Source organism: Perognathus longimembris, chromosome 20 (genome assembly GCF_023159225.1).
Source record: "Perognathus longimembris pacificus isolate PPM17 chromosome 20, ASM2315922v1, whole genome shotgun sequence".
Lineage (NCBI taxonomy): Eukaryota > Metazoa > Chordata > Mammalia > Rodentia > Heteromyidae > Perognathus > Perognathus longimembris.
Window position 1 is genome coordinate 29,978,834 of NC_063180.1, and position 14,069 is coordinate 29,992,902.

Consider the following 14,069-nt stretch of genomic DNA (forward strand, 5'->3'; position numbering starts at 1 on the left):
ATCCTGTGGGACCTGGAGATGCACACCTCCAATTCTGGTGCTTCCTCTAGGAAGAGGCAACAGAACCCCAAGAGGCACTAGCCTGGCTTCATGAGCTGTGTCACCAATGGCTACAGCCAGACGTGTCTGCCAAGGACCAGATTGGAACTCTTAGTTCCTGGGTGCACTGCTTCCCTGAGATTCAATACAAGGACAACATCCAGACAGCCCTGAAGAGGCTGCTGCCTTCCTTGCCAGGCTACACAGAGAGCTGGGCTAGCCTCAGAAATGGGTGAGTTAATGGACCTGAATGGATCTCAGGACTGGAGCACCATCCAGCTGTCTTCTGCCCTGGGGAGTGCTGTACCTGGCCAGAAACACCCTCTTCTGCCTGCATGATGCATATGTGGTGCGCACCTATAACAGGGATCCTCTGTGAGGCTCCTCAGGACAGGAAGGGTTCTTGCAAGTTCATCCCTACACTACCTGGAATTATGTTGACACATGGCCATAGGCTAGCAGAAAGGAAGGGTAACAAGTAGACGTGCACCAACAAGTGGGCCTTTTTCTCCCTGCTTGGGGGCTGGGGGAAGGAAGAGTTTAGAGGGTGTAGTCAGAAGGTGTTGGCCAGGCCGACTTTGGGGTTCTGGAGTGCGTGCTCATCAACCTTTACTGTACCCAGCATCACTCTCAACTTGGTTGGAGCATCTCCCCAGGTCACAATCCAGGTTAAGGGCCGGGAGGTCCTATCTATCAGAGAAGACAGAGCCCTCCAGCTTTCAGCAGGGCGCTCAAACTAAGCCTCAAAATCCAGAACCTGGGGCGGAGACACAACTTGGGCACTTGCCTCTCCATCTTCACATGAAGGAGGAACCAGAGGTTAGGAGGATTCAGGTGAGGCCAGTCAGAATGGACAAGACCTAACCTCACTAGGTGGACCAGAAGACGTTGCTCTGAGCAGTCCGAATTCCACTGGGCCAGGCCTTGTTAGAAAAAAGAATTCCTATCAGTCTCAATCGCTGTCCCTTATGAGGAAAGCCTGGCTAACACAACCACATTGCCATAGCTCTGCACAAGCATGGAGGGGGCTTTTCCCTGAGTGGACCATGTACAACTTGTGGTGATGTCCGCTAAAGGTAATCCCCTGGTAGCTGGGAAGCAGGCTAAGGAAAGACCACATAGTGCTGAAAGCTTGCTCTTCATACTTAACTCCCAGCCAGAGTACCTGAGCCTGCCACCCACAGTGGGTCATAATCTACTCTGCCCCATGCCCATGTCCAGGTCGTCCCAGCCTAGATCTGACATTTGGCAAACCATTGGGAAGGCCAGCAAGGTGGGACCTCCCTTGGGCTACCTGATGGTATTCTTTCCCTGTAGAGCTCCTGGAGTCTGAGCTGCTTCCTATTACCCAAGAGGTGGCAGCCCTCCTCCTACCTAAGGAGCAACTCTGTCCGGGGGCCAGTTTGGTGTGTCACTCAAGCCCGTCACTGAGTCCTGCCAGTATAGTGAGCACTATGGGCTATGGGACAGTGCTGAAACAGACCTCTCCTCACAGCAGGACTGGGCCTGAGGGCCCTCCATGTCCTGAGCTCCCAGGGGACCTTTGGCAGGAGAAAATGGAGGACCTCTTCTCCCAGATGAGTCACAATGGCAATGGTGGAGCCAAGCCCTCCTTATAGTCCACTGTGCCCATGAGCACTGGAACTGGAACTACCAAGGACGCCTTCACTCTAGTCTGCCCCACGTACCCATTTTGGAAGACACATGTCCAGCATGCTAGGAAAGTTCTGCCCTCCTGGCTCCTCTTCTCATAATGTCAGAACACCTCTTGAGAGCAAAGTCTATGTTTTGCACTCTTAAATCCCTCTTGCAAACATCCTGCATGGCCTCCTGACACTTGTGTGGATCCTGCTGGCTCAGTATCAGGAGTGGGGAGGTGAGGACCTTGTGAGAAAAACAGCTCAGTGCATAGAGCAGGAGGGCCTCTAACATAATGCAGTTATCCAGTAAGGAAACGTCAGGAGGGCATAATATTGGGACACAACCGTAATATCGGTAGATATGGTAGATATGCATGGAATCAATACAGGTTCTTCCTAGACAGACGGTGGCCAGACTGTCCTCACCAGAACGAGCGAGGAACCTTGAACATTGTACTTGGCCTTTTTGTCCTATTATGACTGAGACTTGAGAGTGTATTCTATGTGCCAAAGGACATTAGACTTTTGGTTTTCTTCATCCCTGCACCTGCTACTGTGTGGCTATTCTTTTCCTTGTGTACTAGGAGGAAGGAATGGCTGCCATGTTATAGGTGAGCACAAAGTCAACTTGAATGAAATCTATCAAATAGGGAATTTGTCAGAGGCAAATTTCTGAGGCATGTTCAGCCATACCTGAAGGTGGCTTTTGTGAGCAGGTGGTAAGAAAAACAGGGCCCAAACCATCCAAGGGCTGAGAATGTGGCTTAGCGGTACAGTGCTTGCCTAACATGCATACATGAAACCCTGGTTTGGATTCCTCAGCAGCACAGACATAGAAAAAGCCGGAAGTGGTGCAGGGGCTCAGATGGTGGAGTGTAATCCTTGAGCCCAAAGCCAGGGACATTGCCTAGGCCCTGAGTTCACAAGCCCCCAATTAGGCAAAAAATACCAAAACATCTGATTCTCATTCATTATCTCCTCCCTCCCTCCCTCCCTCCCTCCCTCCCTCCCTCCCTCCCTCCCTCCCTCTCTTTCTGTCTCCCTCTTCTTCACTGTCTTGTTCTTTTTATTTTTTTTGCCAGTCCTGGGGCTTGCACTCAGTGTCTGAGCACTGGCTTCTTTTCTTCAAGGCTAGCACTCTACCACTTGAGCCACAGCACCACTTGTGGCTTTGTCTGTATATGTGGTGCTGAGGAATCAAAAGCCAGGGCTTCATGTATGCGAGGCGAGCACACTACCACTAGGCCATATTCCCAGCCCCGATTTCAGGCACTTTTAGACAAACGTACTTCAAGTAAAAAAAAAAAAGGACATACTAATATCTAAGTATCAATTGTATAAATGAGCTAACCCTCAGCCTCTCAAAAGGCCAAAGTACCTTGAATGTTCATTAGATTTATTGGAAAGAACAGGAAAATATCAAGGCTTTTATTGTTTTTCTTTCTTTTTGCCAGTCCTCGGGCTTGAACTCAGGGCCTGAGTGCTCTCTCTGGCTTCTTTTTGCTCCCGGCTAGCACTCTGCCACTTGAGCCACAGTGATACTTCTGGTGTTTTCTATATATGTGGTACTGAGGAATCAAACCCAGGGCTTTCCATATGGCAGGCAAGCACTCCACCACTAGGCCATATTCCCGGCCCCAGGGCTTTAATATTTATAATATTTACAGTGTAATAAATGATCTAACAACTAGTGTTCAAATAATCCATATACAAATGTATCCAAATATGATCTATTTTTATATACTAAAATATGTGTTTTAAAGAAGTATTTTTTAAAGTACTTGTAATTCCCATATTACCTAGAAAAAATTGGTAATCCAAGGAATTATCTGTATAATAGAAATATTAATGTCTTAGATTGGCTCTTGAAGGTAGAGTTTTATTCCTATGAAGGACATATCGTACTTCAGCTTAACTCTATTGAAACATTGTTTTTAAAAAAAGCCGTTTGTATAGCTGTGTAGGATATTTTTAGTAAAGAGCATTCTAGCCTCCCAGTATGATATGTGTTTAAAAAGAACTTCAGGAGACTGGGAATATAGCCCAGTGGCAAGAGAGCTTGCCTCACATACATGAAACCCTGGGGTCGATTCCCCAGCCCCACATATATAGAAAATGGCCAGAAGTGGCGCTGTGGCTCAAGGAGTAGAGTGCTAGCCTTGAGCAAAACGAACTCAGGGACAGTGCTCAGGCCCTGGGGGGGGGAGGGGGGGGAATCAGATGTAGCTAGAAATTTAATTAATGGAAAATTTCAAAAATAACCAAGGCAATTAACATAAACTGCTGTAAGTGGTTCCCATTATAGCTCCCTGCATTTTTACCCTCTCCTGTAGACACACATCTTCAGTTTCCATCTGATCACATTGTGTCTACTGAACTAGGCACCAACTTGTTAGTGCTGGGTTTAGTTTCTTTTCCCAGTATAGCTTTGACTTTACTTATGCTGCTCCCTATAGGAATACATGTTCTTCCCTTGGGACCCATGTGAAATCCAAGTGGACAGTCATTCCAAAGCCCCACTGCTCTCAAAGCTGACATCTTAGCTCAAACAAATGCCTCACTTGGCTATTCACCTAATCTCACATGTATCTAGTGTTGTTGAAAAGGTGTAGGTACCTTGAAATTCATAGGGATGACCATTACCTATATCAGCACTTCGGGAAGAGAATGGAAGAGAATGACAAATTTTCAGTAAAGTACTGTCAACAAATGTATCACGGGATAGATTCTACTACAGATTTTTAAATTATAAATACAATAAGCTTTCGCTGTCTAAAATGAAGGAAAGATGTTCAACTTAAATTTCCTATGGTAATTTTCATGTGAGCTGTTACACTAATATATTTGAATATCTACTATACTTACAGAGTACATAAACACTACCAGGGAACAATAAAGAATGACATATTCAGTAGCAGGTCAGGAAATCATTGTTCATGTTAACAGTTTAATGCTATAATTTTGAAGACAGAAAGCTCTTCAATACCAAAGAAAAGATCATCAGGCTTTGTTACAAACTTAGATCTTTTAGGAATTCTCTGTGTACCTGTTGCCCTTATGACCAAAGTTATACAAGTGTCCAAAGGTAAAGCTATGTTACCAGTGGGGAATAAAGAACAAGAGCAGCTATAACTCTGTAACTGAAGACATCCCTGGATATACCATACCTTAAAGGTAATGCAATCCAGATTCTTGACATCTTCATAACCTGTTGGCACGCTGAGGCCACGGGTCGATTCTCTGAGGAACTCTCATGCGCACAAATTTCTTTCTAAGATGCTTTCTATTTACGTTTGTCTTCTTTGAAATATAAAGTTCATACACTTGACAGTCTAACTTCTGTAGTCCAAGCATTCGGGACCGATGCACTAACAGCAGGCATTATGAAACCAGCGGTACTTGGATGCTCCCATGGACTCACAGGATATTTTACACTATGTATGGACATGCGGTCATGAAACTAGACCACAGTAAACAGTTGCTCTTTGTCACCGGAATAAGGGGCCATGAACATTATTTATTTTATTTTATTTTTATTAATTGAACATAAATTTTTTTACAAGGTGTTGTGCAAAAAGGGTGCAGTTACATAGTAGGGCAGTGTGTACATTTCTTGTGATATCTGACGACCTGTTTTTCTATCCCTTGTCTAGGTCAGGTAGACATATATGCAATATACAATGTATCAAGAACATATAGAGTATTCACAGACTTGGTCTCTACTGTCTCGCTGTCTCCCTTTGTTAACAGTCATATATCAGGGAGATCATGCCCCTTTGTTTTCTGTGCATGAACATTATTTTTAGGAACAGACACATTTGGGTGATGAGGCTGGTTCACAGTTTCTAAAATAGAAACCAGGTTCTCATGTTCTGAAAGTTCTTCTGCACTAGGGAAGGAAACAATGCTCCAAATCAACTGGGTGTGTCCTTCTGTGAGCCCAGAAGAGAGAGGGGATAGGCTCATACAGTTCTTCTACTGTGCTCTTGAAGTGGGAGGAGTGTCACTTTACTTCTGAGGATGACACATACCAACACAACCCCAGCACTTGTCCCAAAGTGCCCCAAGACACAGCGTACACTCTTTAGAGCAGGAACAATTTCCTTGTCCAGGCCCGCCCTGGCATAGCTCCTGAATGAGACATTTGCTCACACCACTAGCACAGAGTGCGTTGTAACAGCTCTGTGATACAGGGAACCACATCAGATATGTCAGCAGGGCTAGAGGAAGCCCAACACACTGTGACTCCATGACTCTTCCAAGCTGATCCTATCTCCCTCCAGGAAGTGCTCCAGTGACCTTCCTGCAAAGAGTTGCCTCCTGCCGGCCCCACAGGGGGCGATGCAGAGTTGGGGTTTTGTTTTTGATTTTTTTTTTCTTTTCTGTTTTTTTTTCTCTTTTTTTTTTTTTTGTGGCAAAGCGGGGTTGGGGTTTTGTTTTGTTTCTTTTGTGGTTCTTTTCTTCTTTTGTGTTTTTTTTATTTTTGTTTTTTTTTGTGGTGAATCGGAGTTGAGGTTTTGTTTCTTTAAAATTTTTTTTTTCTTTTTTGGTTTTTTTTTTTTTTTGGTTTTTTCTTTTTCTTTTTTTTTTTTTTTTTTTTGGTGTGTTTTTTGTTTTTGTAACATTCTAATAGGCTAGGCTGCCATATTCACTTAATATAGGATTGCCAAAGAAGGATTGAGAGGGTTTCAGGATTGGCGGTGAACGCAGGGGAGGTGTGGCCTGGGCCACCTTAGGTTTGTGGTGATTAGCCCCAGTCCAGCCAGACTAAGGTGAGATGATATTAATGTTTTGGCCCTTTCTTTTCCTGGGAAGAAAGCTGAAACAGGCTCTAAGCTTCTTCTTTGTCCTCTGGAGAAAGGTCATTTGGAGTGGCTGGGAGCCGCCACTGCAAGGGAAGGCAGTGTTGTGTGAATGGTGGCATCAGAGAGGTTCTAGAAGTGCAAGCCCCAAGCACAGTTCAAGTTCCCACTCCCCAGTACCCTGCTAGCATGCAGCTCCAGTCCAATTTCTTGGCAATCACTGCTTTCCTTAATCTGACCCCTTCTCAGGGATGGATCCCAGAGACTTCATAGGGGAAGAAGGTGAGGCCCAGAGAACTGAGCCTCTGAGCTCAACAATAGGGCTGCTGTCACCTGGGCCAAGTCTGCCCAAGCCTGTGGGGCCAGCGGGTTGCCCAGCCCCCCATCTGCCCTGGCCCCTGCCTGACAGGGCCCATCCACTTACTTCTTGTCAGGATTGCCAATGGCTGAGCGCTTCTTGCTTGGACAGTCAGTGGGACTGCAGGGCTCCAGCGTACAGGACAGCTCGTAGCTATGACAAATATGCCCGTGAGGAGACCAAGTGCTGTGTACAGCTCCCAGCCCAAATTGACCTGGGCGTCGGAGCTTAGTGACCCACCCCTCATTAGGCCCTCTAAAGTGTCTATCCCGTCCCCCTCACCCAGATACACACCTCAGTCCCTCTGGCCCCTCCTAGGGATGGCCCCTTTTGCTGCCCCAGAGAGTGGCAACCTACCTGGCATCCTTGCTGAGCCGCTCCAGGCCCCTGAACCACTCAGTAAAATGGTGGTCCACTCGAATATTATAAAAGCGGCAACTGCGTTGCAGCTCTCTCATCTGATCGAGGATCTCGATTTCCTGGCCATGGACAGCACAAGGGCAGTGACAGGGCTGGGCTGGCCAGGGCTGGGCTAGGCTGTCTTGGGAGGGACCCAGCTCCTCTGCTGCTCTAGCCACCCAACATCCACTGAGCCTCCCAAGGCTGCCTGGGAGCTCACAGCCATGTCCTTACAATCCATCCTGCCAGCAGGGAATCTTCTGGGTGCCACCTCATAACCCACCCTGCCTGGGGTAGCACTTCTTTCTACTGCCATTGCCCCCAGGAGAAAAGCGCAGAGGGGCAGGCCTGACTGCACCCCCCTGCTGGCCCCCACCAGCCCTGTCCTGTCTAGGCAGCTACCACTCACCCGTATCAAATTCTTCTCTTTGCTTTTCTCCTAGAAGGCAGAGGGCATTGCAATTAGAATGGGGCCCTTCTGCCCTTAGGACCTCTGAGCAGGGCCTCCTCTAGCCACAGGATCCCATGTGCATGCATAGAAAGAGGACCAACTAGCAGAGTGGAGGGCTGGGCACCGAGCATGCAGTCAGGTGCAGGCAGTGTGAGGACTGACCCTTCTGTGCTAGGAGGAACATTGTGGCTTCAGGGGAATAGGCCTGGCTTGGGCCACAGGTTGTTTGTCTTAGGAAATCTGCTGCCAGGTGGGGCCCCAGATCCTCCCTTATGGGACTTGAAGTCTCAGGTGGGCTCTGTGCCCACAGCATGGGGCTCAGGCAGCTGTGGGCGGCACCTGCTCTCAGGGGCATTGCACTCAGCTTAGAGCACGGCCTTGAGGCCACCAGCAGTGCCAGAGCTCAGGACGCCAGCTCCCTGTGCTACTCACATCCTGGGCATCCACGTAGGCCAGGTGAACCATGAGGAAATCCTTCAGGAAGATTCTCAGATAGGGCACGATGCCCTTGATCATCCCCTGTAGGATTGGCAGGGTGATGGTCAGAGCCCAGGGCCCACCCTGCCCCAATCCCAATGGACTTCTCAGACAGCCTGCACCCACACAGGGCCTCCCACATAATGGGATCCTGGAGAACCTGTGAGCCCTCTGTCCACAGCCCTTACCAGCTGCTTGCAACTCCAAACTCTACAGGTCCAGCACTAGGCTTTTGTATGCAGAGTCCAAAGGGAAATAGCCCACCACTGCCCAGCAGCCTCCTCAAGACTCTGCCAAGCCCTGGCTCTGCTGGCTGTACTTCCTCCTTCCCATCTGACAGCTCCCTGATCAGGGCTCCCATCTCCCATAGCGTGATCGTCCCTTCTGCTTGCCACCCTTGGGGATGAGCTTCAAGGCTAACAGAGCTAGTTAAGGCTAGCGTTTTCTCACTGAGGCATCCTGGCCGAGGTCTCAGTCACTCACCATCTTTTTAGACTGCCTAGGACCTCCTTTGAGCAGCTTCGCCAGCTTGCGGGTCTCCTGCCAGAATCAAACATGTTGTGAGTGAGGGCTCTGTCTTGTGCATCTTCCTAGTGCCAGTGTGTTCCTTCTGCTATGCATTTGGCTGCTGTGCAGGGCCAAACCTTTAATGGCCAAGCTGACCAATTCTAGCTCAGGCTTGGTCCCAGCACTCACTGCTGGGCATCTCCCCTGGACACCGGGCCTCCTCTGCTTGCTTCCTCAACTGCACAGCCCGCCTCCTGGCACTGAGGACTGGATAGGGTCCTCTGCTGCCTGCCTCCAATGGTGCTGACCTGCCTGGCATGGGGGGGAGGGTCATACCTCCTCAGAACTCTACAGGGTTCATTGCTTTCTCCTTTGGGAGGAAGGACAAAAGCCAACCAGGGTGGTCAGCCTTGGGAGCTGTGTAGCCCTTCCTATATTCCTGGAGAAAACTGAAGGATACAGAAGGCTGTTGGGCTGTTCTGTGGCCTCAGGCCCGTAGGGAAGGGGTCCATGAGCTTCTCAGCAGACTTCACTCAGCTAGCTTTTCTCTGAGGGTCAGGATCGTCCCGGCACAAAGGGAAGGTGCCATGGCGTTCCACAATCCTTCCTGACCACAACATCCTGGCTCTCCTCAGCTGAGTAGGATGGGGTTGTGACTCCTGCAATATCTTCCCCTCTCTCTGCAGCCCAGGCCCATGGGCTGGGGCAGGAAGCTCTCTCTACCTGTGCGCAGCTGGCACAGGAGCATCCCAGGACCCACTTGTGCACACCAATGTGTCCAGAATGTGAGGGGATGTGCCTTCAGTTGCTCTTAAATGGGAAGAGCTCAGGAAAGAAGAACCAGGCCTTGGTTTTTTCTCACCTTCCTCTTTGGGGGTTTCTTTTCCTAATTTGTTTTCAATGCCACTAGCAGACCGCACGGTCGGGGTGACCTTTGAAGGTTGAAGCTCCTAGTGGCTAGGCTACCACCTGAGCCACAGGTCCATTTCCCCATTTGGGGGGTCATCTTCCAGCTTTCCGTGCCAGGCTAGCTTGGAACAGCAATCCTCCCATATCCTCTTGTCAGAGTTGGAGTTAGGTTGAGAGACAAGAGTTAGGGGTACTTGGCCAGCCCTGTTTGTCAAGGCCTTGGGCCATGCACAGCCTCTGCTGTGGGCTGGGAACCTCTCAGCTGGGATCTGAGCATGAGCAGCATCAGCTCTGTGGATACATTCAGAGCCCCACAGTGCCTCTGGCGGCGCAAGGCTGCTCTGGGTGATTGCACCCCAACCCAGGGGGGCCTTATGCATTTGGCCAAGCGGCACCCCTGAAATGCCCCTAGCAGAGAAGGCCAATTCTGAACAGTGTATCTAAACAATGAGGGGCAGGAGTCAGTAGAGGCATCCTGCACGCAAGCCAGCCAGATGTGGGGAAAGGCAGCCATGATTCTGGGGCCTATAGCACATTTGGCAACATGTGGGTGGGTAGAAGCAGTCCCCAGTTCTGGAGATCCTCTGCTTCCCTGGGCCACCATGTTTTCCCATTCTATGTCCCAACCAGAAAGACCTCCAAGGACTCCAGGGCTCTTGACCTGCAAGAGTGCCTATCAGTCAGCTCCTCCCTTGCCTTTCCCCCCAAGAGAAGGGCAACCATGTGGCCACACCCCTTCAGCATGAGTGCCCTCTCCAGCTCTGCCCTCTGCCTTCCCCTCCTCATAGCATACCTTCAGTAGCAGCTCTCTACTCTTAGAGTAGTTGTTTTCAGGAGAGGTGATCTCGGCCAGCTTTTGGAATGTGAGCAAGTCCTTCCTGCAGGAGCGACAGAGTGAAGGTGTGGGAGGAGGCAGTTGGACTCCATTTTGTATGGGCAGCAGGCCTCCCAAAGGGCAGCACAACAGTGTCCAAAAGCCTTTCCCTGAGTGTCCGGACCCGTGGCCCATCAGCAGTTTCTTGTTCCTGGCAGAAAGCTGTGCTATCCCACTTCCACTAGTCAGTGCTGCTTTCATTTCAACAAGACACGGATGTGTGGCCACCTCAGAAAACCGGATAATCGTGTGTATGGGTATGTGCCTGTATTGAGTGGCCGAGCCTGCCCAGGATTCCCTTGGCTATTCCTAGGCAACAAGTGTGCCATTCACATTCCCTGGCCTGGACTTTGGGGCCCCAGGTCAGGGAGGGTGCTGTCTACCATGTGGACCCTCAGGGCCTTTCCTGGTTGAATAGGTACCCACCTGGAGACCTGTTGCCATGACCTGTGCAGACGAGAGATGGCTCTGCTCTGCAGGGCAGACATGATGGCGTGCAGTGAGGAGAAATTCCTCAGGACGCGGCAACCCTGAGGAGGAAGATTGTGTGAGCCTTCGCTGGCACTGTTTACACCACTTACCCAGAACTAGAGGGGTAGCCGTGGAATGGCGGGGCTTGGCAGGGAGCTAAGGCATCCCAGGGAGCGTTTGGGCTCCCCCAAAGGCTGAGGAGCAGGATAGAGGGAAGAGCCCACCACTGGTGGCCTTGGACTGGCTGGCCCTGTTAAGCATGGGCCTGGCAAGATGGGACTGTGCTCCACAGAGGACCTGAGCACAATTCCAAGATGCACAGGAGAGAGAGATTGGAAGGGACAGCGAGAGGCCAGAGGCCGTACATCTCATCCCCTACCTCAGCCGCCTGGATCCAAAATTCCAGCAGATGCGCCCTGACTGAGGTGTTCATGCTGAGGTCCCCAAGACAGTGGGTTGTAACCAAGGACACGACCTTGTTAAAATGTATCAAGATGACCTGGATGCTAGGGGCCAGGCGTGGCTTGCCCTTGTTGTATCTCCGGGACCACATGGACCCCAGGCACTGGTTGGGCTCTGCCTTCACAAAGAGCTCCTGGGGAGAAAGGCCAGGGTCACCAGGTCCTGTCACACAGCACAGTGCCCAGGCCCAGGCCTGGGATCCCTGACCCCAGACAGACAACAGACAGACAGACACACACACACACACACACACACACACACACACACACACACACACAGAAAGACACATGGCTCTGGAGCTCAGAGCAGGGAGTAGTACACTCCAACTTCTTGGATTCTCTGGATCTGCTGTGCTGACTGCCCAGCACACCAAGCCCCACAGGGACTCCAAGGGAGCTAAGTTGGGAAGGAGACAGTGGTGCTTGCCCAAGTGCGCTCAGTCCTCCCAAATGCCTTCCAAACCCCGGCAAAAACTTCTTTCGCCCAAGCCCAGCCAGCACATGTTGAGGTCCAAAACCAGTAGCATAAGTCCTACCACAAAAACTAGCACCCTTTCCCATCCCAGGCCTTGGCTCCCATCGGGTTCATATCAGGTGCCTGCCAAGGGAGTGAGGAGACCACTGGCTCCTGGTACTTTAGGCTGAGCTGTATCCTGCCTGCCTCTCTTTCTGCTCCAAGGCTTGAATCCACACATTTCCAGGCAGGGCAGCAGGGCTCTCCTCTTTAGGGATTGCACATAACCAAATGGTCCTAGACAGACAGGTGCCAGATGTGCTGGGGCTGGGGCAAGAATCCTTGGGCTCCAGGGAAAGGAAGCTTGGGCCTGGGCAGAAGAGGGCACAGGAAACCCAAGCCCCCACATGCAGCCCTGCCCAGGCCCTCACCACATCCATCCTGGTGAGCTGCTCCGACATCAGCTGGGGAAGTCCATTCAGGGCAGGAGGCACCTTCCGGCTGTGTCCAATCTCTCTGCTCACAAGAGGAGGGTAGTAAGGTTCTTGGGCAGGAACTGCTGCCCAATCCAGCTCTGAATGACCAGAAGTGGAGGGAGCCTGCTCCTTCACGTTGGCCAGGTCGTAATGGGACTCCTGCTGAGGTCTCCAGGCAGCTGCACTGTCCTGAGCAAGCCCTGGTGCACAGGCATTGCATGCTGCTGTGGAAAGCAGACCCAACACCGGAGTTGAGCTTCTCGCGAATTCCTTGTCGGCCCTAGAGCACCTATAATAGGGATCCTCTGTGAGGCTCTTCAGGCCAGGAAGGGTTCTTGCAAGTTCATCCCTACACCACCTGGAATTATGTTGACACATGGCCACAGGCTAGCAGAGAGGAAGGGTAACAACTACACGTGCACCGACAAGGCGCCTTCTTCTCGCTGCTTGGGGCCTTGGGGAGGGAAGACTTTAGAGGGACTCGAAGGAGTTGGCCAGGCAGACTTTGGGCTTCCCGAGTGGGTGCTCATCAACCTTGACTGTACCCAGTGTCACTCTCAACTTGGTGGGGGCATCTCCCCAGGTCACAATCCAGGTTGAGGGTCGGGAGGTCCTATCCGAGAAGACAGAGCCCTCCAGCTTTCAGCAGGGCGCTCAAACTAAGCCTCAAAATCCAGAACCTGGGGCTGAGACACAACTTGGGCGCTTGTCCCTCCACCTTCACATGAAAGAAGAGCCAGAGGTTATAGAGGATTCAGGTGAGGCCAGGCAGAGTGGACAAGACCTAGCCTCACTAGGTGGAACAGAAGAGCTCACTCTGAGCAGTCTGAATTCCACTGAGCCGGCCTTGTTAGAGGAAAGCATTCCTATCAGTCTCAATCGCTGTCCCTTATGAGGAAAGCCTGGCTAACACAACCACATTGCCATAGCTCTGCACAAGCATGGAGGGGGCTTTTCCCTGAGTGGACCATGTACAACTTGCAGTGATGTCTGCTGACGGTAATACCCTGGTAGTTGGGAAGCAGGCTTATTCACAAGTGTGTGTTGCTAAGGTATGCCCACATAGTGCTGAAGAAAGCTTGCCCTTCATACTTAACTCCCAGACAGAGTACCTGAGCCTGCCACCCACAGTGGGCTCTAAGCTACTCTCCCCCAAGCTCATGTCAAGATCTTCACACGTTGCACACCATAGGGAAGGTCAGCAAGGTGGGACCTCCCTTGGGCTACCTGATGGTATTCTTTCCCTGTAGAGCTCCTGGAGTCTGGGCCGCTTCCCACTACCCAAGAGGTGGCAGCCCTCCTCCTACCGAAAGAGCAACTCTGTCCGGGAGCCAGTTTGGTGTGTCACTCAAGCCCCTCACTGAGCCCTGCCAATATAGGGAGCACTGTGGGCTATAGCACAGCACTGAAACAGACCTCTCCTCACAGCAGGACTAGGTCTGAGGGCCCTCCATGTCCTGAGCTCCCAGGGGACCTGTGGCAGGAGAAAATGGAGGACCTATTCTCCTCAGATGAGTCACAGTGGCAATGGTGGAGCCAAGCCCTCCTTATAGTCCACTGTGCCCATGAGCACTGGTACTGGAACTACCCATGACGCCTTCACTCTAGCATGCTCCAGGTACCCATTTTGGAAGACACATGTCCAACATGCTAGGAAAGTTCTGCCCCCCAAAGAAGCCCATCACTGACCTCCTGGCTCCTTTTAACATCTCACAATGTCAGAACAACTTTTGAGAGCAAACCATGTTTTG

General features: G+C 50.8%; 1 protein-coding gene, 1 long non-coding RNA gene and 1 pseudogene across 2 annotated transcripts in view; 1 reads left to right on the forward strand and 2 right to left on the reverse strand.

The window, feature by feature from the left end:
- Nucleotides 1-4,876: 4,876 nt before the first annotated feature.
- On the reverse strand, nucleotides 4,877-6,062 carry LOC125338833 (annotated as a pseudogene).
- A 2,594-nt stretch (nucleotides 6,063-8,656) lies between these two features.
- LOC125338835 lies at nucleotides 8,657-11,358 on the reverse strand. Its single transcript, XR_007208370.1, has 4 exons — nucleotides 11,307-11,358; nucleotides 10,883-10,986; nucleotides 10,376-10,460; nucleotides 8,657-8,706 (listed from the first exon to the last, which is right to left on the reverse strand). It is a non-coding gene; the product is annotated as an uncharacterized LOC125338835 (long non-coding RNA).
- A 1,946-nt stretch (nucleotides 11,359-13,304) lies between these two features.
- Nucleotides 13,305-14,069, forward strand: part of LOC125368189 — a 33,189-nt gene continuing 32,424 nt past the window's right edge. The window contains 2 exon segments of the mRNA XM_048369039.1: nucleotides 13,305-13,370; nucleotides 13,569-13,657. Coding sequence (XP_048224996.1) covers nucleotides 13,305-13,370; nucleotides 13,569-13,657 — 155 coding nt within the window.